This window comes from Macaca fascicularis, chromosome 9 (genome assembly GCF_037993035.2).
Source record: "Macaca fascicularis isolate 582-1 chromosome 9, T2T-MFA8v1.1".
Lineage (NCBI taxonomy): Eukaryota > Metazoa > Chordata > Mammalia > Primates > Cercopithecidae > Macaca > Macaca fascicularis.
This window is the reverse complement of record NC_088383.1, coordinates 13,079,851-13,105,403: the sequence shown is the minus strand read 5'-3', so window position 1 is coordinate 13,105,403 and position 25,553 is coordinate 13,079,851. Positions and strand designations below refer to the sequence as shown.

At 44.6% G+C, this 25,553-nt stretch overlaps 2 protein-coding genes across 6 annotated transcripts in view; one reads left to right on the top strand and one right to left on the bottom strand.

Moving 5' to 3' along the window:
* The window catches only part of NUDT5 (nudix hydrolase 5), a 29,215-nt gene extending 8,876 nt beyond the window's left edge, over nt 1–20,339 (top strand). Inside the window, exons 2-10 of one of the 3 annotated variants that reach the window (XM_074001021.1) lie at nt 602–705; nt 1,953–2,020; nt 8,411–8,460; nt 9,624–9,731; nt 13,846–13,941; nt 14,799–14,900; nt 16,735–16,743; nt 16,873–16,926; nt 20,102–20,339. In XM_074001021.1, the coding sequence (XP_073857122.1) occupies nt 643–705; nt 1,953–2,020; nt 8,411–8,460; nt 9,624–9,731; nt 13,846–13,941; nt 14,799–14,900; nt 16,735–16,743; nt 16,873–16,926; nt 20,102–20,211 (660 nt within the window). In that variant the 5' untranslated portion in view covers nt 602–642 and the 3' untranslated portion in view covers nt 20,212–20,339. Of the gene's footprint in view, nt 1–601; nt 706–1,952; nt 2,021–7,068; nt 7,162–8,410; nt 8,461–9,623; nt 9,732–13,845; nt 13,942–14,798; nt 14,901–16,734; nt 16,927–20,101 lie in introns of those variants that run through there. The other 2 variants (XM_065520278.2, XM_074001020.1) reach the window with 2 other exon arrangements.
* Nucleotides 20,340–22,470: 2,131 nt separating this feature from the next.
* SEC61A2 (SEC61 translocon subunit alpha 2) overlaps nt 22,471–25,553 on the bottom strand; it is a 46,065-nt gene continuing 42,982 nt past the window's right edge. For all 3 annotated transcript variants that reach the window (XM_074001018.1, XM_005564628.4, XM_065520275.2), the window contains exon 12: nt 22,471–23,577. In XM_074001018.1, the coding sequence (XP_073857119.1) occupies nt 23,391–23,577 (187 nt within the window). In that variant the 3' untranslated portion in view covers nt 22,471–23,390. The remainder of the gene's footprint in view (nt 23,578–25,553) is intronic.

The window sequence follows — 25,553 nt, the reverse complement described above, 5'->3', positions numbered from 1 at the left end:
TTTAAGATTCGGAGTCAGAAAAATCAGGCTGGGCGTGGTGGCTCACGCCTGTAATCCCAGCACTTTGGGAGGCCGAGGAGGGCAGATCACTTGAGGTCAGGAGGTCGAGACCAGCATGGCCAACGTGGTGAAACCCCATCTCTACTAAAAACATAAAAATTATCCAGGCATGGTGACCTACGCCTATAGTCCCAGCTACTTGGGCTGAGGCACGAGAATCGCTTGAACCCAGGAGGCGGAGGTTGCAGTAAGCTGAAATCGTGCCACTGCACTCCAGCCTGGGCGACAGAGTGAGACTCTCAAAAAATAAAAGAGAAAAGAAAAATCTGATGAAGAAGGTCGACCTCTGAGTGCCTAGAACAGGCACAGCAGGAACTTGGCTGGTGTAGCTGAGCGTGACAGGGACTGCTGTCACTTCCTGCCTTATCCCCAGGCCTCCCTGTTCACGTTTCCACCTGTGGCAGTTCCCTCAGATACTGAGACAGGCAGCGTTGATGGCAGATGAATTTTTTGCTATTTAAGTACTTTGACTAGTGGCCTGGGGACTAATGTTTAATTCGGAAAAATAATTTTAGCCTAAACAAATCTCGTTACCTTGCAGGGTGAACTTCTCACCTGAGGGCTGTAAAGACTGGTTTGAAAATGGAGAGCCAAGAACCAACGCAATCTTCTCAGAATGGCAAACAATATATTATTTCAGAGGAGGTATAACTTGGTTTTCATTTTCCTTTCCTTCCCCCACATGAATCTGAGTTTAATAGAAATACATAGGCTGTTTGTGGTTACAAATGGTGGTTTTTCATTCTTGAAGAAGGTCATGAAGATTTTTCCTACTCCCTTTTTTGGACTCGGGCACATTTTGCTCTTGTGTGGGAGGAGTAGTGGGTCTGTGTATTAGTGAAATTGAGATTCTAGGTAGATTTGGGCTCTTAACAGAAAAATTATTAATCCTTACTGTTGTTTCCCTAGATAGAAGAAGAAAGAATATATGCAGTTGAGGACTGAGATATTTCATATGTAGTTGTCACAACTTGGTTGTTTATGGTCGCAACATGAGGGTTTAAGAACAATAAAAACCGACGTTGTTAATTGTAGTCTAAATTCCAATGAGTTCTAGAACCAATGTATGTCTGTGTGTTATTCAATTTAGCTTTAAAAGTCTTTTCCTGCAGGAACCATTGCAGTGGATAAATTTTAAGTCCTTCATCTTGGAACTCTGATCTTGACACCTTTCTGGAATTCCTTTTGATTTAAAAATCTTTCCATGTTGTCTGTGAACAGATCTGCTGAGAATTATTAGGTTGCTGCTGGCAAGAAGTGAAAGATAGGATAGTAGGAAAAAGGTTACTGCTTTATACGCAGTGACGCTTTCCTCTCAGTTCAGTATAGTGCCATAGGTAAGTTAGTCTTCAACACCAGAACTCCCCAATGTCTAGGCAGAAGGAACCTGGGGTGTCCATCTGCGGTTGGGTGAGAAACCCGTGTGTCATGATAGGAGATCCAATCCCGGACCTTGTTTCCCCACAGTCCGCCTTCCTGTGTCATCACTGACAGGAAAATACCAGTGTCTAGAGATGGCCGTTTCTACATACTAAACTCACCTGTGTTGTATGCACCCAGGTCAGGAGACCCTCACCCTATGTGCTCCCTTCCGGTTACCTCCATGCCCCACCCTCGCCACCAACTCCCAGAAGTTTTTAGACTGTCATTTCTTTTCACCTGTTACTACTAACCCCAAGAAATTTCAAAAAGAAGCAGAAAGGCCCTTTAAAAAAAACAACCCTGAATACCTACCTACTCTGAACTGAAAAACGTGCCCACAAGTTATTGGGAAGGAAACATGATTATTGGGAGTCTGGGGAAGGACAGAGGAAATGTGAAAGAAAAAACCCTGTTAGATAAAAACAGCTTGGTTTGAAGGTTTCCCAACTTATTATCTGATATCCTTTTAGTTAATTTCAGAAGGAAAATGGGTCAAGCTTGAAAAAACAACGTACATGGATCCTACTGGTAAAACTAGGTAAACTTTTTTTTTCTTATAAAATGTCCATTATTTGGGTTCTCAGGTTATCCGTTGAGTGTTTTACATAAACTTTGATGTTTTCTTTTTTGTAAACTGTTTTAAATAAAGAATCTAATTTAGCTGTTTTTCCAGTGTTAGGATGTTTGGATCATTTATAATTGCTAAATAAAATTGGGTTGTAAGTGTGTTACAATAACTAATCAGAAAACTATTTTAATACCATTCTCCCTAAGTAGACAAGTATAGACCTAAAACTTTTGGGCCAAACCTAATTTAAGCTGATAAGGCAACAGAATAATTAACCATACATGTTGCTTCCTTCTAGTAGAATCAGTTTTTAATTTCTAAATTAGAAGAAATAAAGAGAAAACAACAACATTGCTAATTTTGAGGTATGTGCGCCTGCCTCATGGAAATGCAAATCAGGAAAAAACATTTTGTACACCCTATTTCATAATATGTATCAATAGCCCTAAAAATATTGTACCCTTTGACCTAGTAATCCCAGTTTTAACAAAGTGTTAAGGGCCAGGTGTGGTGACTCACGCCTGTAATCCCAGCACTTTGGGAGGCCAGGCAGGGGTGCGAATCTGTTGAGGTCAGGAGTTCAAGACCAGCCTAGGCAGCATGGCAAAACCCCATCTCTACTAAAAATACACAAATTAGCTGGGCGTGGTAGCATACACCTGTAGTCCCAGCTACTTGGGAGGCTAAGGCAGGAGAATTGCTTGAACCCGGGAGGTAGAAGTTGCAGTGAGCTGAGATCACACCATAGCACTCCAGCCTGGGTGACAGACTGAGACTCTGCCTCAAAAAAAAAAAAAAAAACCCAACAGCAAAAGAAAATATTAAGTAAATTAGTATTCAGAATTAAATTTATGTATAGAAAATGTTCACCCAAAATTTAAAAGACAGAAAAACTGAAAGCAACCTAAATATCTTAAAAATAGGAAATGAATTGTTACAGCGTATTGCCTTGGTAAAATCTCTGCAGCTGTCTAAAAAGCAGATTCTGAAGACAACCTAGCAATACGGGAAAACTTCCTAAGTTGATAACAAAGTAGCAAAGTGTGTATATGCTTTTCAAACTCTGCCAAATAATGTGTAAGAAAAAGCCGGAAGGAAAACTGTAGCACAATGAGAAAAAAGCTATGTGGTTAACCCTTTTTCTTTTACTTTCCAGATTTTTGCATAGTAATCTTTTGATACGGTAAACTCTCAGAAGAAAATAGTGTGAAAATAAATTTTTTACTTAGTGAAATATGAAAAGGAGCACAACAGAATGAGAACGAAACTTAGTAACCAGATCACATGATACAAGTCCATCAATATGAAAACTCCATTTGCAAAGTGATCCAGTAAGAGTACATGGTTTCCTTGTGATGAAATAGATCATCAAGATGCAAATACGTGGGCTTGCCAGTAAACAATTTTGATGATATCTGTCTACTAAACTAGCAAAGCCCTTGAGAAGGCCTTTTGTAGGAGAGCTGTGGGGAACATACTAAGAGATAGATAGCACTGTTCAATTAAAACCAGCAGTAAGAAAGCTAAGCACAGTATGATCCATCAACCATGAAAGACTGTAACTCTTCACTTAAAATGCCAAGTGAGTTTGATATGGAAAACTAAATGTATGAAATAAGTAGGGCCCAAACCCAATACAGAAATGTGGCAAGGCCCAAGTCTTAGGGAGCACCGTATGTTCAAATGTATTTTTATTTGTGAAACTATAGAGAGGTTGGAACCCAATGTATACTGATACAGTCTGGTTCTCTTTTTCCTATCAAATTAAGTTTATAACACAAAACATAGCCCTCAACTCTAATGAGTCTAAACATGTATTTGAGGCCAGGCGCAGTGGCTCACGCCTGTAATCCCAGCACTTTGGGAGGCCAAGGTAGGTGGATCACTTGAGGTCAGGAGTTCGAGACCAGCCTGGCCAACATGGTGGTGAAACCCCCATCTCTACTAAAAATGCAAAAATTAGCCAGACGTGGTGGCACATACCTGTAATCCCAGCTACTCAGGCAAGACTGAGACGGGAGAATTGCTTGAGCCCAGGAGGTGGTGATTGCAGTGAGCCGAGATCGCACCACTGCACTCCAACCTGGGCGACAGAGTGAGACTCCATCTCAAAAAAAAAAAAAAAAAAAAAAAAAAAAGATGTATTCGCACCAGCTTATCTCTTCGCCTGACTGGTCTTCTGCCCTTCCTGCATTTCCTAATCAGGGATGTACATCAGAATCACATGAGGACTTTTCTGAAAATAGGATGAAGTCTCACTTCCAGAATATCCGTTTCAGTAGATTGGGAATAGGCTGTAAAACCCACCGAACTACCATATTTATAGCATGGTCATGTCCATTCTTGCATACATAGGTTTTTCTTCCTGGCCTCTGAAGAGGACTTACGTAAAGCACTAATATCTCATACCAGAATGTCACCCTTTGAAGAATGAATCTTTGTACTTTCTAGTATGCCACGATGTATAAGTTATAGGATGTGTTATCTCTGACCGGATATAAAAGCCTGTGTGTACAGGTTGAGCAGCCCTAATCTGAAAATCTGAAATTCAAAATTCTGCAAGATTCAAAACCTTTTCAGTGCCAACCTGATGCCCCAGGTGGAGAATTCCACACCTGACCGCATGTGACAGGCTCAGCCAAAACACAGGCATACAGCACGGGCATTCAGTGTCCCCCCGGGGGAAAGGGACCCTCCCCTTCAGCTCTGCTATATCCTTTTATTTTTATTTTTTATGTATTTTTTTCTGAGACATAGTCTTGCTCTGTTGCCCAGGCTACAGTGCGGTGGTGTGGTCTCAGCTCACTGCAACCTCTGCCTCCCTGGTTCAAGCGATTCTCCTGTCTCAGCCACTCGAGTAGCTGGGACTAGAGGTGTGTGCCACCATACCTGGCTAATTTTTGTATTTTTAGTAGAGACAGGGTTGTTGGCCAGGATGGTCTCAAACTCCTGACCTCAGGTGATCCACCCACCTTGGCCTCCCAAAGTGCTAGGACTACAGGCATGAGCTACCGCCTCCAGCCATATCCTTTATTTTTTAAATTTATTTAATTTTTTTTTTTTTTTTTAGTAGAGACAGAGTCTCACTGTGTTGTCCAGACTGGTCTCAAACCCCTGAACTCAAGCAGTCCTCTTACCTTGGCCTCCCAAAGTGCTGGGGTTTCAGGCATGAGCCACCACACCCGGCCCGATATATCCTTTGCACGCACACAGCAGCTTCCCTCCGCAGGCATGCCCACAGAGGGTCATGAAATGGCAGGTGTGCAGGCCGAACGCCCCAGCAGCAGTTTCCCCGCAGCACGCTCCACGGGGCTGAGACCTACGTGCATGACTCACTGTGGGGTCCTTTTGCTTATTTTCTGCTCTGTGGGGTAAAGGTACTGTTGAAAATGTCAAAAAGGCCTGCATAAGACCCAGAGGGATGCCGGGCGCGGTGGCTCACGCCTGTAATCCCAGCACTTTGGGAGGCCGAGGCGGGCGGATCACAAGGTCAGGAGATCGAGACCACGGTGAAACCCCATCTCTACTAAAAATACAAAAAATTAGCCGGGCGCGGTTGTGGGCGCCTGTAGTCCCAGCTACTCGGGAGGCTGAGGCAGGAGAATGGCGTGAACCCGGGAGGCGGAGCTTGCAGTGAGCCGAGATCGCGCCACTGCATTACAGCCTGGGCAACAGAGCGAGACTCCGTCTCAAAAAAAAAAAAAAAGACCCAGAGGGTAAGGCAAATATTTCAAAATCTGAAAAACCAAACTCTGAAACACTTGCAGCCCCTCAATTTCAGGTAAGGAATTCTCAACCTGTCCAGCTGTCACTTGGTGTCTGTTGGGGTTAGTTCCAGGACCCCGCTGTAGATACCAAAATCCACAGATGCTCAAGTCCCTGGTATGAAATTGCATATATTCAATGTGTATTTGCCTATAACGTACGGACATCCTCCCATGCACTTCATCTCTAGAGAAATCACAGCACCTAATACATTGCAAATGCTGTGTAAACAGTTGTTGTACTCTATTGCTTAGGGAATAAACGCAAGAAAAAGCGTGGACATGTTCAATATAGATCCATTTTTTTCCGAAATATTTTCAATCTGTGGTTGATTGAATTCACGAATGTGGAACCCACGGATATAGAGGACCGAGTCTAAGAGAGAAAATAGCAGCTAGAGAATCCTGTGTTCCACCATCTCATTCATGAAAGGGGATGTGGGGTTGATTTTAGAAATATAAAAATATTCCAGTAGTGTGTGTCTTTTTTTTTTTTTTTTTTTTGAGACGGAGTCTGGCTCTGTCGCCCGGGCTGGAGTGCAGTAGCCGGATCTCAGCTCACTGCAAGCTCCGCCCCCCGGGTTTATGCCATTCTCCTGCCTCAGCCTCCCGAGTAGCTGGGACTACAGGCGCCCGCCGCCTCGCCCAGCTAGTTTTTTGTATTTTTTAGTAGAGACGGGGTTTCACCGTGTTCGCCAGGATGGTCTCGATCTCCTGACCTAGTGATCCGCCCGTCTCGGCCTCCCAAAGTGCTGGGATTATAGGCTTGAGCCACCGCGCCCGGCCCTGTAGTGTGTGTCTTTATTGACATTGAAGACAGTGCCGAAGTCCCCCCCTGTGGCCGTCCTGCCTCTCGTGTTGGTGAACCAGAGGGAGGAAGGCCAGCAGGCTCTCCTGTAACAAAGGAGACTAGGAATAGGATGATCTCACTGGAAGCAGAATCCTAAAGCTAGAAGAGGTTTTGGAGGTAACCTACTCCTTCCTGCTTTTTACAAAGGAGAGAAGAGTCTCCAGGAGGCTGGCGCTCTGGGCCCAGCTGGTAGGCAGGCAGAGACTAAGAGCGGACTTCCAGCCAGGTGCGCATCTCACAGCACAGGCCCTCTACAGTTGGAGCTCTCACGGGGCAGTCTTGTTTCACGATTTCTTATCAATGCATTTCTGTTTTATCGCTCGTGATTTACAGCTCGTTACTGCTTATTTCCTTCACCTTAACCACGATAATGATGCTCCTCTTTTTGTTTCCCTTATTCCTAGTGTTTGGGATGGGACCTTCAGTGCTTTTCCCAGCACTGTTCTTCAGTCTTTAGGACTAACCTTAGGAGGCAGCAGAGAGAGCTATGCCAAAAGGTGTTTCATCTCTTGCAATCTGTATGATTTACTTACCAGCATTGCTTGTTGGTCAGCTCCTTGCTACTAACAGGAATGTTGGGCGGCTGTGAGTTGTCATAGAAGTCTGTTTGATTTTCCTGTGTTCATTTCGACATATTTGCCCTTCAGAATTTGGGTACGATGCTGAAAGACCTACAATTTCCAGACAGTCTTTTTGTTTTGTTTTTTAAAAAGCAGATTAAATATTTGAACAATTTTAATGGAAATATGACAAGGTCCCAATTTTAAGGACAGCCAGATAGAAAGCATGAGCAGGAGTGTTCTTCCGAGGAGGGTATCTTGGAACTCTTACTATTGAGATACAGGTGGTAACTCCTTTTTATCCCAAGCCCCAGAGCCACCCACATGTCTCACTTCCTTTAAAAGAGATCCTAAAATTGTTTGTTTCTCCACTCCGGTCTCTTACCACTGCTTTTTCTACTGTAGGGAGGAGAGAGTGAAGGGGGAATGTTCCTTTTATGCCTCACCCCTTTAAGCTGCATCATTGATTCAGTAACGGGGCTTCCTGTGCAACTGGGCCCCATGTTCCAAGGCCAGAAGGTAGAATAGCACGGATGCTACCCAGAAACTGAGTTGGGTACCAGTCAGAAACCAATAGCTCACCAGGAACAAAGCCATACAAGAGAGCAGGACTGTACTGTTACTCAGCCCACTTTTTCTAGATAAGATCTCACACTTGCCTACATTTAATAATTCTTCCATTAATAAATGGGAAGGTTCTTCCTTCTTAAATTGTGTATTTTAGGTCACATATTTTAAAAAGTGAAATGATAGAAAAATCTCAATAGTTCACGTTGTCCACAGTAGCTTTTGTTCTTAGAGACAGGGTGAGCCTTTTCCTACAGCTTCATTTGCATTACCTGCTTATTAATCCACCACTGGCTGTGCTCCTTGCCCAGAGACGTAGGGTCCAAACTAAAATGTTCTGAGAAAGCGGCAGCTCACGTGCTCAGCAGGCTTTCTGTTTCTGGGGCACCCAGAGGGTGAGGTGTAGGGTGGCAAGAGTTTTCGTTGTTAATTTTCAGAAGCTATAGGAAAGCAGAATTAGCTTTTTTAATGCAGACCTTTATTGCTGTGGTCTTCTTGACCAATATCATGAGTACATTTGCATGCATTGAATTTAAGACATTCTGGTTGTGCACAGAAAACCTAAGAAAATTCTCCTCTTTAGCACTAACGACTTTCTCTTTCTTCTCTGCCTGAACAGAACTTGGGAATCAGTGAAACGTACAACCAGGAAAGAGCAGACTGCGGATGGTAGGAGTGCAAACCTGTTCCAACCCTTTAGAAAGGAAGTCAGCACTTGTGACCCTAAGAGGGTTTTCAGCGGAACCAAGTTAACTCCTATTATGTTGTGTCTTTAAATCTCCTGTTAGTTTTTGCTGTACTATGTAATGTAACTAAATTAAGCTTTCTTTATAAGTAACTTCTGGCTTCTGCTATCTAAGCTCAGAACAGTGTTTTGAGGGGAAGTTGTCCTATGTTTATAACTAAATGTAAATCAATATAGTTTGAAGCCACACACTGCGTCTAGACGTGTTATGACTCTAGAAATCCTTGTGTCCCATTCGAAGGATCTAGGTGAGAGCCTTTAGTTTGGAAAAGTTACTTGGCACACTTTTATGCTTGCTTTACAGGTTGATGAGGACATGGAATTAATTGGGCAAAGCCTGTTCCATTCACCCTCCCCTCCAGGCATGAATGCCTTGACTGCAGAGAGCCCACAAACAATCCTGAGAATCACTCCAGTCGAGGGGAAGTTGGGCACTAGGCTTTTCTTATTTTTCCATTTGGTTTTGGTTTCCGTTTTTGCTGGAAGCCAACAGTCGCTGTGCTGCAGCTGCTGGCTTCACAGACAGGAAGCTATGTGGAGCCAGGGGACCCTCCTGGGTACTTTGTGTTTTCTGAAACCCAGTCGTTTTTATGTTTTAAGGAAGGCCAAATAATGTGAGAGAAAAGGTCTTTTACTCTAGAACTGGAAAGTCAGTCTTGCTAGCATGTATTGCACACAGTGGAGCTTACTTGATTTCTTGCTCAAAGTTGGCCCAGGAGCACAGGGACGGCTGTGGCCTCACCAGTGGTAGGGCTGCCACGTGCTGGGAAGTGGGTCTGTGGAAGGGTGGTATAGTTGGCAACCTTACATCCTTGAACCTGTAGGAAGTGTTTCGTTTTAGTTCTGATTTTAGTTTTAAGAAACTGACAATTCAACAGGCTTTTTGTTGAAAAAAGAAAGTGTAAACAACATAGAAGTGATTATTTTTAATTACATTTTTAAAATAGCTTCCAAGATTAACTGCCAGTATTGTAGATTAAAGCGGAGTTGCTTAAAGTCTGGGATTTTCATTAGCTTGCGCTGAACAAGGTGCTGGCATTGCTGACCTCTCATTAGGGATTTCCTTGGTTCCATTTCCTGGTGACAGGTGTCGCAGTCATCCCCGTGCTGCAGAGAACGCTTCACTATGAGTGTATCGTTCTGGTGAAACAGTTCCGGCCACCAATGGGGGGCTACTGCATAGAGTTCCCTGCAGGTGAGTCACTCAACATCTAATTGCTGCTTAGGGATGTTGGCCTGAACCAGGGTAAAGCCTGAGAATCGCAAAGCTCAGCTCTGCAGTTTTTAATCTGTCCTTGTGGTTTTAAGTAAAACTAAACCATTTCGTAGCGAGGCCCCCAGGACACCCCAACAACCCTCTGAACCCGTGAAGGTGACACAAGGCCACCTCCCACCATCCCACCCTCCTCTTGGCAATGCTGCCTCCAGCCTTTTTTTTTTTTTTTTTTTTGTGAGATGGAGTCTCACTGTATCACCCAGGCTGGAGTGCGGTGGCGCTATCTCAACTCACTGCAACCTCTGCCTCCTGGGTTCAAGTGATTCTCCTGCCTCAGCCTCCCGAGTAGCTGGGACTACAGGCACATGCCACCACGCCCAGCTAATTTTTTTGTATTTTTAGTAGAGACAGGGTTTCACCGTGTTAGCCAGGATGGTGTCGATCTCCTGACCTCGTGATCCACCTGCCTTGACCTCGCAAAGTGCTGGGATTACAGGCGTGAGCCCCTGCGCCAGGTCATCTCCAGCCTTTTGAGTAATTGCCCTTCCCCTTTTCAGCTTATTTCATTGTTTGTCATTAGCCATCAGCCCCGACAGGAAATTTCCATTGATAAGTAGGCCAGGCTTTTTTTGTTGTTGTTGTTGTTTTTCTTTTTTTGAGATGGAGTCTCACTCTCTCACCCAGGCTGGAGTGCAGTGGTGTGATCTCGGCTCACTGCAACCTCCGCCTCCTGGGTTCAAGCGATTCTCCTGCCTCAGCCTCCTGAGTAGCTGGGACTACAGGCATGCATCACCACACCTGGCTAATATTTGTATTTTTAGTAGAGACAGGGTTTCACTGTGTTGCCCAGGCTGGTCTCAAACACCTGACCTCAGGTGGTCCACCCACCTTCGCCCTGCAAAGTGTTGGGATTACAGGCGTGAGCCACCGTGCCCAGCCTAGGCCAGGCTCGTAACTCCCAGAAATATGAATGGAGAAGACAGTTTGCTCTGTTGTGTGCAGAGAGGCCGAGGAGACTCTTCATTTTAGCTAGAATATTTTTTTCCATTGCACAGTAATTAAAACTCTGAAGAATCTATTGCCTAATATTATTGTAGGACATTATTGGATTATTCCCATCTAAAGAGATTAAATCTCATCTATTTATTATTAGTGGTATATTGTTATTATTATTATTATTATTTTCTTTTTTGAGATGGAGTCCTGCTGTGTTGTCCAGGCTGCAGTGCGGTGGCACAATCTCAGCTCACTGCAGCCTCCACCTCCCGGGTTCAAGAGATTCTCTTGCCTCAGCTTCCTAGTAGCTGGGATTATAGGCATGAGCCACCACGCCCAGCTAATTTTTGTATATTTAGTAGAGATGGGCTCTCATCATGTTTGCCAGATTGGTCTCAAACTCCTGACCTCAGGTGATCTGCCCACCTCGGCCTCCCAAAGTGCTGGGATTACAGGCACCGTGCCCAGCCTCTGTTAGCTCCTATTCTTCCAAATGGACTGGCTATGACCTTATTATTAAAACAACAATAACAACAAAAGCGTTATAAAGTAAATAAAATGAAGAGCCTTGGCCTCTCCAAGTGCTGGGATTACAGGCCTAAACTACCGCACCCAGCCAAGGTTTTATATTTTAAAAGGCCGGCCAGTGGTAACATATGGTTAACAACTATCATTTTTCTCATTTCCTCACCATGTTACTGAAGGCTATTTAATTTACCTTTTTTTTTTTTTTTTTTTTTGAGACAGAGTTTTGCTCTTGTTGCCCAGGCTGGAGTGCAATGGCATGATCTCGGCTCACCACAACCTCCACCTCCCGGGTTCAAGTGATTCTCCTGCCTCAGCCTCCTGAGTAGCTGGGGTTACAGGCTTGCGCCACCACGCCTAGCTAATTTTGTATTCTTAGTAGAGACGGGGTTTCTCCATGTTGGTCAGGCTGGTCTCAGCCTCCCAAAGTGCTGCGATTACAGGCCTGAGCCACCACGCCTGGCCAGGCTATTTAATTACTTTTAATATTAACATTAATAATTTATTCTCTGACTTTTTCTTTTTTCTTTGAGATGGGGTCTCTGTTGCTGAGGCTGGTGTGCTCTGGCACCATCACAGCCCATTGCAGCCTCAACCTCCCCGGGCTGAGGTGATCCTTCCACCTCATTTTTTCTGTTTTTTGTAAAGATGGGGTTTCGCCATGTTGCCCAGGCTGATCTCAAATTCCTTGGCTCAAGTGATCTGCCCACCTCAGCTTCCCAAAGTGCTAAGATTACAGGTGTGAGCCACCATGCCCGGGCTCTTTTTTTGAGACTATGTCTAGCTCTGTTGTCCAGGCTGGAGTGCAGTGGTACAGTCACAGCTCACTGCAGCCTTGACCTTCTGGGCTCAAGTGATCCTCCTGCCTCGGTTTCCTGGGTAGCTGGGTCTGCAGGCGTGCATCACCACATTCGACTAATTTTTAAATTTTGTGTAGAGATGGGCTTTTGCTTTGTCGCCCTGGCTGGCCCCAAACTCCTGGCCTCAAGTGATCCTCCTGCCTCAGCCTCCCAAAGTGTTGGGATTACAGGCGTGAGCCACTGCACCCAGCCTGAGTTTTTCTTTTCTTTTTTTTTTTTTTCTTTTTTTTTTTTGAGATGGAGTTTTGCTTTTGTTGCCCAAGCTGGACCTCCACCTAACAGGGTCAAGCAGTTCTCCTGCCTCAGCCTCCCGAGTAGCTGGATTACAGGTGTGCACCAGCACACCTGGCTATTTTTTTGTTTTTTAGTAGAGATGGGGTTTCACCACGTTGGCCAGGCTGGTCTCGAACCCCTGACTTCAGGTGATCCACCCACCTCGGCCTCCCAGTGTTGGGATTACAGGTGTGATCAGCCTCATTATATTTAATTCCTTTCAGGAAACAAGAGTCTGCATTGCTGCTCCCTTCCTCTTCCTTGGCCTCTCTGTTCACTCCTCACAGTGGCCATGGGAGTCCCCTAACGTCCACCAGTTTGCTCCTTTCTGGCCTTTCATTCCTGGGCCTCAGTGTTTTACTGGGAGGAAGACAGGACAGGTGATGCTGACAGCATCCTACCTGTAAGGAAGCAGAATATGAACCGGCTTCCTGTGCTACAGTCACACAGCAAGCTCCCAAGCCTAAGCCAGTTGGCCACCACCAAGTCACATCTCACAGATGCTTCCTGTGCTGTGCAGAGCAGCGTGGAGATGGTTAGGAAGGATCATGAAGGATCTGGGTCTGACTAGGATGACTGGGTGATGCCATCAGAATCTGATTCATCTGCTCAGAGCTATATTCTTTGCCTTTTTGTTTCTATAAAAATTCCAAGCTAGGCACGGTGGCTTAAGCCTGTAATCCCAGCACTTTGGGATGCTGAGGCGGGTGAATCACTTGAGGCCAGGAGTTCGAAAGCAGCCTGGCCAACATGGCGAGACTAAAAATGCAAAATTAGCCTCTACAAAAAGTACAAAAATTAGCCGGGCGTGGTGGTGTGTACCTGTGGTCCCAGCTACTCGGGAGGCTGAGGGAGGAGAATCGTTTGAACCCGGGAGGCAGAGGTTGCAGTGAGCCAAGATTGCACCACTGCACTCCGGCCTAGGCGACAGTGAGACTCTATCTTTAAAAAAAAAAAGAGTTCCAATCCTCAGGTTTCTCCGTAAGGCCGCTTTTCACAGTGCTCTGATTCTTCTAACGCAGTGCGGTAGCAGCTGTGTTAGAAGAATGAGGGGTTCAGCCAGGCGCGGTGGCTCACACTTATAATACCAGCACTTTGGGAGGCCGAGCCGGTGGATCATGATGTCAGGAGTTCAAGACCAGCCTGGCCAATACGGTGAGACGCCAATATGGTGAAACCTCATCTCTACTAAAATTACAAAAAATTAGCCAGGCATGGTGGCAGGTGCCTGTAATCCCAGCTACTCCGGAGGCTGAGGCAGAGAACTGCTTAAACCTGGACAGGCGGAGGTTGCAGTGAGCCGAGATCGCACCACTGCACTCCAGCCTGGGCAACAGAGCGAGACACCATCTCAAAAAAAAAGAAGAAGAAGAAGAAGAATGAGGGGTTCAAAGAACCGGATTTCCCGCTCCCATCATACCAATGATTTGAACTTACAGGTCTCATAGACGACGGTGAAACCCCAGAAGCAGCTGCTCTCCGGGAGCTTGAGGAAGAAACCGGCTACAAAGGGGACGTTGCCGAATGTTCTCCAGGTTGGTAGTACTTGAAAATTCACCAAGCGATAGATTCCTCAGTGTGGGAAGGGATGGATTATTTGGGAATTCTTTATGCTCAGAATTCACTGAAGAGAAATCATAGATTAGGACTGGTCACTGAGTGTAAGTGAATCTCCCCACTCAGGAGGAAACTGGAATCAGAAGGGCCTGAAGTTGGGGGAGAGTTAATGAAATTAAATTGCCTTTTGGCTGAGTGCAGTGGCTCACGCCTGTATTCCCAGCACTTTGGGAGGCCAAGGCAGGTGGATCACCTGAGGTCAGGAGTTCGAGACCAGCCTGGCCAACATGGTAAAGCCCACCCATCTCTACTAAAAATACAAAAATCAGCCAGGTGGCACACACCTGTGATCCCAGCTACTCGGGAGACTGAGGCAGGAGAATTACTTGAACCCAGAGGGCAGAGGTTGCAGTCAGCCGAGATCACGCCAGTGTACTCCATCCTGGGCAATAAGAGCAAAGTGAAACTCTGTTTCAAAAAACAAATACATTGCCTTTTGGAATTTCCCACACCCTGAGTTTTATTGCTCACCCACCTCATCCATGTGCTACCCTCATCACTGGAAGATTTTTTGAGTTTGTTGTGGTGAAGGGTTTTACAACTTGTCAGTACCATCTAAGCCCGCAGACCTAGCAAGCTTGACTCGGGCGCTCTGGGGAGAGTGAGTGTGCCCAGATGCTTTGCAGCCTGCCCGTCTGCCTACCAAATGTGAGAACTAGTTTTCCTGCATCACCTCCACGTCAACGCTGAGCTGCGAGACGCATCTTCTTCCTAAGACCGTAGTGAAACAAATGCCACAGGGACTGACGCATCTGACTGTCCCTTCTCTCCACAGCGGTCTGTATGGACCCAGGCTTGTCAAACTGTACCACACACATCGTGACAGTCACCATTAACGGAGATGATGCCGAAAACGCCAGGCCGAAGCCAAAGCCAGGTACGTGCGCGTCAGCTGTGCTGAAGGTGGTGCGGTTGCATTACGTGTCTTGGAACTTGCTGCTAGTTTGATTTATTAAAAGAATGTAGTCTTTCATAGAAAGAATTGGTCTTTCAAACAGACTTCGTCAATATTCTTGTCTCTTCCTAATCATGTATTTTAGCATTTTTCTTTTGCCACTTCATTGATCTTTATGCTTTCTTTGTTAAAAAAAAAAAAATTGTTAAATGACATATTTCCCTGTTTTCTATATGAGGTGTATTCCCACTTAGTAAGATGAGCTGCAGGCTTAAATAGTAAACAGTGAGAAACTTAAATCACCCTGGTTTCCATCTTCACGTGTATTGTAAAAATGGCGTCAGTTCCCCTGTAGCCCCAGCTGCTCTGGACGGTGAGGCAGGAGGATCACTTAAGCCCAGGAGTTGGAGGAGCTATGATGGCGCCACTCTGTGACAGAATAAGACCATGTCTCTCTTAAAAAAAAAAAAAGGCCTAGGTAATTGTTAAGGGGCAGCAGCTTATTCACTACTTCTCTTCGCTCTATAATATCCTTAGCAACTTTGGATTCAAAAGCTGTTAATGTCTCTGTCAGTTCCGTGTTGTCTCCCATCCTTTTTAAAGGGGGTATTTATAGGTACACCACAGTAAATCAGTATCCGTGATATTCTTTAATTTCTTACCCTCTTCAGTTGTTCTTATTTATGTTTCAGTATCCCTGAACTAAAATGCAACTAAATTTAAGTCTTATTTTTTGCTGGGCACAGTGGCTCACGCCTGTAATCCCAACACTTTGGAAGGCTGAGGTGGGCAGATCACTTGAGGTCAGAAGCTCGAGATCAGCCTGGCCAACATGGCGAAACCCCATCTCTACCGAAAATACAAAAATTAGCTAGGCGTGGTGGTGCGCACCTGAAGTCCCAGCTACTCGGGAGGCTGAGGCACAAGAACCCCTTGAACCCAGGAGGCGGAGGTTGCAGTGAGTCAAGATCACGTCACTGCGCCACTGCACTCCAGCCCAGGCTACAGAGTGAGACCCTGTCTCCAATAAATAAATAAATAAATAAATCTTAATTTTTGAACTGCACGTATACATATAACACACTGTGGGAAAGTTTGGCAGTTCCTCAGAACATTAGATACAGAATTATTATATGATCTGGCATTTCAGCTCCTAAGTCTACACCCAGAAGAACTGAAACAGGGACTCAGACACTTGTGTGCCTGTGTTCATGGCAGCCTCTGTGGAAACGGCCCAAGTGTCCGCCAGCAGATGGATGCATGCACAAATGTAATATACACACACACACACACGCTGAAACATGCGCTAACATGATGGGCAAATACTGTGATTCTACTTATCTGAGGTGCCCAGAATAGACAAACTGATAAGAGGAAGACAGTAGAGTAAGGGCTACTAGGGATGGGGAATTAGTGTTGAGTGGATCCCGAGTTTCTGTTGGGTGTCATGAAAAGCTCTGGAGATGGATACTGGTGGTGGTTGCGCACCATTCTGCATGTTATTCAATGCCACTGAATTGTACCTTTGTAGGGGTTAAAATGTTTTTATATGTTCTGTATATTTTACCACAATATGGAGATTCATATCTATAAAAAATACACATCTTATCGAATATGCTTTAAATGTTGCCACTTAACATTATGTGGAGAACAATAACTTCATACTGCTCGAGTCTGACAATGTATATAAATTAAGTTAGCAGAGACCCAGGTTTCTGTGAAATTCTTAAAGCCTTTTTGACGCCTCTTGCATAAAAGTCTTCCCATGTTACCACTCCAGGCCTTGCTGAAATGTTCTCCTTCTGTTTATTTCCAGGGGATGGAGGTATGTTCCACAACTCCTCGTGGCCGAGTGTGTACAGCTTCTTGTAGTGGTGATGGCTGCAGACATTTTGAGTTGTTTTGGTAGGCCCTTGACGTTAGCTTTGTTTTCACTTGCACTTTGTCTGTTTAGAATTTGTGGAAGTCATTTCTTTACCCAAGAATGACCTGCTGCAGAGACTCCATGGTAAGCATTCTCCAGACCGCAACCCAGCTTTCTCCGGTTTCCCCGTCCCCATCCCAGCAAATTGGGTACTAAATATAACTCCGTATCTTTCTCTTTTTGATACCACTAAAGTCAAATGCCTAGCAACTTGTAAAACTTGCAGGTGACCACTACTAATTTTCCCTTCTGGGTGGCACAGAGTTTGAAAGTAGGAGCAAAGCATTCTGGGTCAAGTGCAAACTTTTGGTAGGGGCTTTTTCTCCTACAGAGCGGCCCAAATGACATTCCTGCTGAGTAGCCAAAACGATTCTACACTTTAAACCTTCAATCCATAGCGATGCAAAGGTGTGGGCAGAGAAGCTGTTAGCTTTCCCTCGAGTATGCTAGTATGAGGGACAGTCCTTTGTGGAGGCTGTATGTTCGAGGAGAAATTGATGATACTCCAACAAATATTTGAGGTATTTCCTGTATACTTGGTGTGATACGCTTTTCACATAATAAACCAGACTAGCCGTGTGGCCCTTAGAAATCACTGATCATAGGCCGGGCACGGTGGCTCACGCCTGTAATCCCAGCACTTTGGGAGGCCGAGGCGGGTGGATCACAAGGTCAGGAGATCGAGACCACGGTGAAACCCCATCTCTACTAAAAATACAAAAAACTAGCCGGGCGCGGTGGCGGGCGCCTGGAGGCTGAGGCAGGAGAATGGCGTGAACCCGGGAGGCGGAGTTTGCAGGGAGCCGAGATTGTGGCACTGCACTCCAGCCTGAGACAGAGCGAGACTCCGTCAAAAAAAAAAAGAAAAAAGAAATCACTGGTCATGGAGATGCATTGTATACTTCCTGGCCACCCATCTTTTAGGGACTTTGTAAACAGTAGGTAAGCTTACGGAGAGAAAACTCCTTTGATAAAACCACGAGAGGAGACACCGTATGGAGGCGCAGCATGGGCCTTTCAAGGAGCGCCTCCGTCCGGGCCGGCAAATCCCTGCCACTCATCCAGAAAGAAGCCAACACTTTTCATCACGGGAATATTTTACTGGGTATAAGTGTTTTAGGTAATTGACACCTGATTTTTCTACTGTTTTTAAGTGATTACTTCAAATGTGACTTGAAGCATTGTTTGGCCTGAAGCTTTAAGACCAGTTTCTTGGCCGGGCGCGGTGGCTCAAGCCTGTAATCCCAGCACTTTGGGAGGCCGAGACGGGCGGATCACGAGGTCAGGAGATCGAAACCATCCTGGCTAACACGGTGAAACCCCGTCTCTATTAAGAAATACAAAAAACTAGCCGGGCGAGGTGGCGGGCGCCTGTAGTCCCAGCTACTCGGGAGGCTGAGGCCGGAGAATGGCGTGAACCCGGGAGGCGGAGCTTGCAGTGAGCTGAGATCCGGCCACTGCACTCCATCCTGGGCGGCAGAGCGAGACTCCGTCTCAAAAAAAAAAAAAAAAAAAAAAAGACCAGTTTCTTAAGCTTTTCCCTGAGCGTCAGCGGCTTACAGTTTCACTGAATAAGCAGGGCGCCTGGTTTTGAAATGTCTGTTATTTGTTTGAAAATCTGAGTGTGTCTTTCAAAGGCTGCTGTGATTTATTTGGATAAAATCAGATTTCAGATCCCTCGACAGCTTCCACTCCGGCTTCACCTTTCCAAAAACTAGATCTAAGGTAGAGGCCACCTTGACAGCTGAAAGCCACAGTTAGAACAATCATACTGAATGGATACAATAATTTGTCTTGCATGTATTTAGAGAAAGGCGTGACAATCAGTACGAGGCAGTGCAGCTCAGAGTCACAGGCCCGACTCGGTTTGAGGCTCCGCAGACCATAATTAGCTGTCACGTCAAACAGGTTCCGAAGCCTCTCTTGGCTTTTTTCATAACACAGGAACAATGACAGCCCCTCCCTTTGAGGAGGTGTGTGGGAAGTAGGGTGACGTAGGCAAGTGTGAAATGCCATGCGGGGTTATCTTTTAGTAGAAGAGTATCCTTTTTTAAAAATGTCTTCCTTCTCCCTTCCACCTTCTTAACTTCCCTTTTGGTCTTAGAAGAGGGAGAAAAAGCAGAGTAAGTGAGGTAAGTGAGGGGAGGTGGAGAGAGGGCGACTGTGGCTATAAAGGAGGAGGGATAAAAGAACCGAATTGCCTAGCTTTAGTAGAATCAAAACATGGTAATAAAACCATTTATTCAATAAGCAACATTTGAGAAATCGGAAGGAAGGTATTACACTTTAAGATCAGTTTGCTGGCTGGGTGTGGTGGCTCACACCTGTAATCCCAGCATTTTGGGAGGCTGAGGTAGGCTGATCACTTGAGGTCAGGAGCTCCAGACCAGCATGGCCAACATGGTGAAACCCCATCTCTACTAAAAATACAAAAATTAGCCAGGCGTGGTAGTGCATGCTGGTATTCCCAGCTACTCAGGAGGCTGAGGCAGGAGAATCGCTTGAACCCGGGAGGCGCAGGTTGCAGTGAGCCAAGATCGTGGCACTGCACTGCAGCCTGGCGACAAAGCGAGACTCCATCTCAAAAATATAAAAAATAAATAATAATTTTTAAAAAGATCAGTTTGCCACAAAGAGTAGCATCTGCCAGTTACTAAGCACCTGCTATGCCCAGGAGAGTAGGACATGCTCCCTGCCTGCAAAGGTCCCCAAGCTTGTTCCCAAACAAGCGGCTAGGAAAACAAAAGGCTGATTTTACATCTGGTAACCTCCATCTGAGTGAAACAGAAATTTTAATGAAAGCCTGTGGTAATAAGGTCCTGAGACCTCATTCTTGGTAGTGTATCTCCAGTCCTAACATGCACACAGTTTAACTTGCCAGGGGAAAATATGTATCCCCTAGCAGCAGAAAAGACGGAATCCCTAAGATCCTACATAATCATCACCATCTAGCTTCAGAATAACAAAGCCCTACCCCAGCTGTAAATGAGGTATAGTGACTGGCTCTATACACTTCCAACTTTACTGTTTTAACACATAAAATCATTATCCCTGATGTTCTTGTCTCATGCTAGGAATGTAATCTTGCCTTTATAGTCTTTATTCTTTAAGATCCTTATAGGCAAAAAAAAAAAAAAAGTATCACCAGCATTTAGCATAGGAACTGGCATATAGTACTTGCTCCGCAAATACTGATTGAATAAGATATTTTGTCCTTCCTTAATGGCATGGTCTAAGTTGTTTTCTTTGCTTTCCACAGCGCTGGTAGCTGAAGAACATCTTACAGTGGACGCCAGGGTCTATTCCTACGCTCTAGCGCTGAAACATGCCAATGCGAAGCCATTTGAAGTGCCCTTCTTGAAATTTTAAGGCCAAATATGACACTGGCCATTTTTGTAAGCAAGACCGCCAGGCCTTCTCCACTAAGACTTTGTGTTCAACTTAGTTCCGTGTAGATTTGCCATTAGCTTTTTCCTAAAATAAAAGCACAGAACAGATGTGGTGGTGGTATGGAACTGCAAATTACAGGTAGGTTGTGACCCTCATTTCAATAACCAGCTAAAATTAACAAAAAAGAAGATAAATGCAAGTACGTTTACTCCAGTTTTTTTTAAAGCTCAACAGCAGTTAACTGCAGCTCAATTACTTTTCTAGTCTAGTCTGGTAGACAGGGATATTTGTACAGGAAAACAGACCTGAGTTCCCAATTAGGTCAACTATTTCCACTCTCAACCCCCACTGTAAAATTCTGTAGCTGGGCATGCAAATAACCGTGTACTCTGTTGGTGTTTAAAACAGCGTTAAAATGAAAAACAGACTCTTTGGCCTCTTCTAATTGAATTTTTACTATGCAAAATTCATCTAGGGTAGTTGAATCCAACTAGGGTAGGATTCAGTAGAATCCACAACTAGTTTAAGTCCACCTATTTACTGAAGCTGAACCAGCTAATTTTAAGTAAGGAAAATGGTTGATTCCATTCACTACACCGAGGCTAGGAGACTAATGAAAATTCAGGGCCATCCCTCAAGCATGTGCACGTACTTGAGGATCTCTTTTCCTATCCTTACCTCAAAGAGTACTTGAAGTTTCTGAAAACAAATCCATAAGACTGATATGGTTTGGGGCAGTAATATCTTGATGTTAAACCATGAATAGAACTAGCAAGATCAGCCAGTATGTGAAACCCAATAGAGTACTTCGGAGCAAGAAGTACAGATTGATGTGGTTCCCATTTCATTACAGCCTGAAACCCTGTCATCCAGCAGTTCTACCAGTGTTCCTGGGCCATTTTCTTAGCCTCTTTAGTGAGTTTAGCTCTTTTTGTATTGACTTTTAGGGCCTCCAGCAGCTCCACGATTTTCCAGGACTTTCCAGTCTGGCCCCCACAGAAGTCTCAGGACGATTCCCATCCAGCCCTAAGTCATGTTTCTAGCCTGGCTCCAGCGGGTAAGCCAGGCCCTACGAACCAGATGAAAGGGCTCTCCAGATAAAATCAGGGTGCTAATGCCAGAAGGCTACAGTATATCCATTTGTCCACAGGCTCACTGTCTGAGCCCAGGATATTTTTCTCTGTGAAACTCTTTACACTGGACTTCCTAAAGATAAAACAATTATGGAAATACAGAACTTTATAGATGAAGCTGTCTAGCCCTATACTTGTGAAAATTAAGATCCAACTACTTCCTATAATGGTAGCCTTCCCTTATGCCTCTAACCCTTTTTTAAATCCCGATTTCAATCACAGGCATTGTGATTCTTCACAGCTTTAACTCTTCTTAGCTCTCAAAGCCACAGGCTATCATTGAAATCGAGAGAGAAGCGCAGCCCAGTCTTTCCACATAGCCCAGTTCCTCCCCAGCCACTCCCCATGGGAATGACCTCTGCAGCTGACCCTTATCCTCTCCTTCTTCCTCAGAGTGCCACTTAGAAGTGAGAGCCAAATCCTAGGATGTATCCCTAAATGCCATTTCTATTTTTTATAAACATGAAAAGGTTGTGCTTTGGAAATTAAGTCTGTTTGAGAACTGGCAGTCTGGCTAGCACTGTTTTAAAATGTTTCTTTGCCTTGCATTTAAAAACTGAAGGTTTCCTATTATTAAAAGCCATATTTCCACCTTCTTTAGGGAAAAAAAATCGGACATCATAACACTGGGTCGATGTTTTTTATGGTAACAGTGGTCTGAGGCCCTCGGCAGATGCTCTCCGAGCCATTGTTAACATCCTGCCTGCCTTCATCTGCCTTGCCCCTGTGATTATTTGGCTTTGTAAGCATAAGCTACGTAAGACATACTACACTTAAGAAACTAAACAGCAGTGAAAACCCATACTTCTGAAAAGGGTGTCTTTTAAAAATTAAGTTTGATCTTTTGGGAAATAAAGCACATAGTTTTCAAAATGATTTACCAAGAACTATGCTTTTAAATGGAGACTGGGATATGGTTTTGAGATCACTGTTTTCCTGTTTCCTCCCCAATGTTAGTCACATATATGATTACCCGCAAGTTGGTCACCGTCCGACAATAATTTAGGATTAAAGTTTGAAGTGTAATTACATTTGACTTTTACAGGCATCTCAGGGTGGACTTCTTATAAATACACTGAACTTATACAAATGATCTTAGAAAATGTTTAATATCAGATTTCTTTATTTTTTTTCCAACACAACTGAGTCAGTTTTCTTAAATAAAATTTATTGTCTACTGTTTACACTCATGTTGCTGCTGTGAGTACAACAACAGACACAAATTCCTAGCATGAATTACTCATTGTTCACCCCCACTAACTACAGACATTGCTTGAGAATGAGATCTTTGCTTTAGGGATTTAAACAGAAAAGAATCAGGGCCTAGAATCTTGAAAGAGTATTCTCAAGTGACTGGTTGGAGTTAGAAGGCATAGCCAATACAGGCAAACAGCACGATGATGCTGTCACTAGGAAGGGAGGAGGAGGTGGAGGAGCCTTAGAAGCAGTTGTTTCTAGTGACAGAAATAACTGGACACTTGATTTTGCCCATGTGGGCTAAGTGGCTGCTTTGAGAAGGGACAAATAAAAATGAGGTGGGGTGGGGAGTAGGGATACCATGAGTTAAAAAAGTATAAAAAGTAATTATCTAAAATATAGATTAGATATAAATGTTCCAGAACTCATTAAATAAGCTCAAAAATACTGGAAAGTGGCAATTTGAACTACATTTATTTTTAAACAAGTGGGGGCAATATTAAGTGTTTTGAATGTTATGTGCAAAACGAATCCATGTCACCATCTCACTGTCATGATTTAACACAGCAAGGTAGATACATTGGTTTCCAGCATTACAGGCAACACTAGATGTACTTTTTTTAAATGAATAATGTAAACTTGAGTTTTAAGGCAGCGGGTACTAATGCTGCACACACACTTAGCTCGGTGCCCATTTCAGAGACGGGTCAGCCAGCACTTGAAACAAGAAACTGAGGGGAGAAAAGGGGAATCACCAGTGTCATCTGACAAAAGCGATCCGTCCAGATGTTCTCCCTTTCACACGCACAGAATGAAGTCTCTGAACATTCAGAAAAACAAAGCACCCATGCCACCAACTTCGGCCTGTTCTTTCACAAAGATTTCAAAATACTGATAAATAATAGTGACTGCCAGCAGGATTCCAGTGCCGGACCCAATGGCCCCCAGGAAGTCGGCCAGCACCGACAGGGCACCGATGCACAAACCGCCAAACGCAGCCGCGGTGGGGATGTACCTAGGAGACAAAACCCCGAGTTAGGCAGCAGCAGAGACGAAAACAGGTCAAGGCGCAGCAGCCATAGCTGGGTCTAAAGCCTCCCTGAACTCCAGGGGGAACGGACTGCTGTATGGAGGGCTGTGCAGGACACGGCGTGGGAACGGGAGCTCTGATCCAGGCAAAGACTCTGACCTTAATTTCCAGAAACCGGTCAACAGCCAAGAAAGACAATATATGATCTTACAGGAGATGAGATTCCTGGACAGATTTAAATATTAAGATGTTTAAGATTTTTAAATGAGTAACCTTTCGTTCCCTCTTGTGGAATGAAGAGTAAGTATCAACAAATTTATGTCATAAGATTCTGCAAATCCACTTAAGTAATTCAACCTCGGCTGCACAGTAGAATCACCTGGAAAACTTAAAAATGGAATTTAAAATACTGAAAAAAGATTAAAGGCGGTGAGAGGTGAAACAAGAACAGCAGGATGATGACAACTGGAGCTGGAGATCCATCATACTATTCTGCAGTCTGTGTTCTAAATAAATAAAAAGTTTAAGGAAAAATACTGGTGCCTTTTCAACAAGTGGTGCTGGGACAACTGGATGCCCGCATACAAAAGAAGGAATCTGGATCCCACCAGGCATGGCGGCTCACGCCTGTAATCCTAGCACTTTGGGAGGCCAAGGCAGGCAGATGATTAGGTCAGGAGTTCAAGACCGGCCTGGCCAACATGAGGAAACCCTGTCTCTACTAAAAATACAAAAAGTAGCCGAGCGTGGTGGCGCATGCCTATAATCCCTGCTACTCGGGAGGCTGAGACAGGAGAATCGCTCGAACCCGGGAGGTTGAGGTTGCAGTGAGCCAAGATGGTGCCACTGCACTCCAGCCTGGGCAACAAAGCGAGACCCCATCTCAGGAAAAAAAAAAAAAGCTGGCTGGCCATGGTGGCGCACACCTGTGGTCCCAAGCTACCCTGGAGGCTGAGGTGGGAAGGATCGCTTGAGCCCAAGAGGGGGAGGCTGTGGTGAGCCGTGATTGTGCCCCACTTCACATCCACTGGGATGGCTGAAATTAAAAAGCCAGAGCTGGTGCTGGCAAGGACAGGCAGCAGGGGAACCTCACACACCACTGGTGGGAATGTGGACGGGAGCAGCCACCCTGAAGACAGCTGAGCAGCTCCTCAAAATGTTCAACACAGAGTCAGTTACCATGTGACCCAACAATTCCACTCCTTGAGAAATGAAAACATCCACACAAAATCTGTACAAGTATGTTCACAACAGCATTATTCATAAAAAGTGGAAACAACCCACATTTCTATCAACTGATAAAGCGTGGTAAAGCCCTACAATCGAATCTTATTCATGAAAAGAATTCAGCACGTGGACTGTGAAAACATGATGCCAAGTGAAAGCAGCCACTTACAAAATAACAGACATCGTATGATTCCATTTACATGAAATGTGCAGAAGAGGCACGTCTGTAGAGACGAAGTTAAAAGTGACTGCCTGGGGCTGGTGGTTGGGCGGGTGGGCCAGTAGGTACAGGGTTTCCTTCTGGGTGGTGACAATGTGTTTAAAATCAAACTTAGGAATGTACAAGTCTGAATATACTAAAAAACACTGGACAACATACTTCGGGTGAGTGAATTACATGGTATCTGAATTTTATCTCAATAAAGCTATTACCAAAAAAATGAAACCCTGATGTCTGGAACTCACCCCAGACCAAATAAGCCACAATTCCTGGGAAATCCTTTTTAAAAGTTCTCTGGTGATTTTACGTGCAGCCAGCCAACGCTGAACACAGCACTAATCTGCAAGATTTTACCACTGGGATGAGCAGAGCAGTCACCACAATTTCAATTAATAATTCAGTTGTCGGTTTTGACATGGAAAACAAGTTCTGTGTGAAATTTTGATTCATTTGTCTGAATGGAAGGGCTTTAAATATGAACTTGAACAAAGAAAAACATTTAGCCATCACTGAA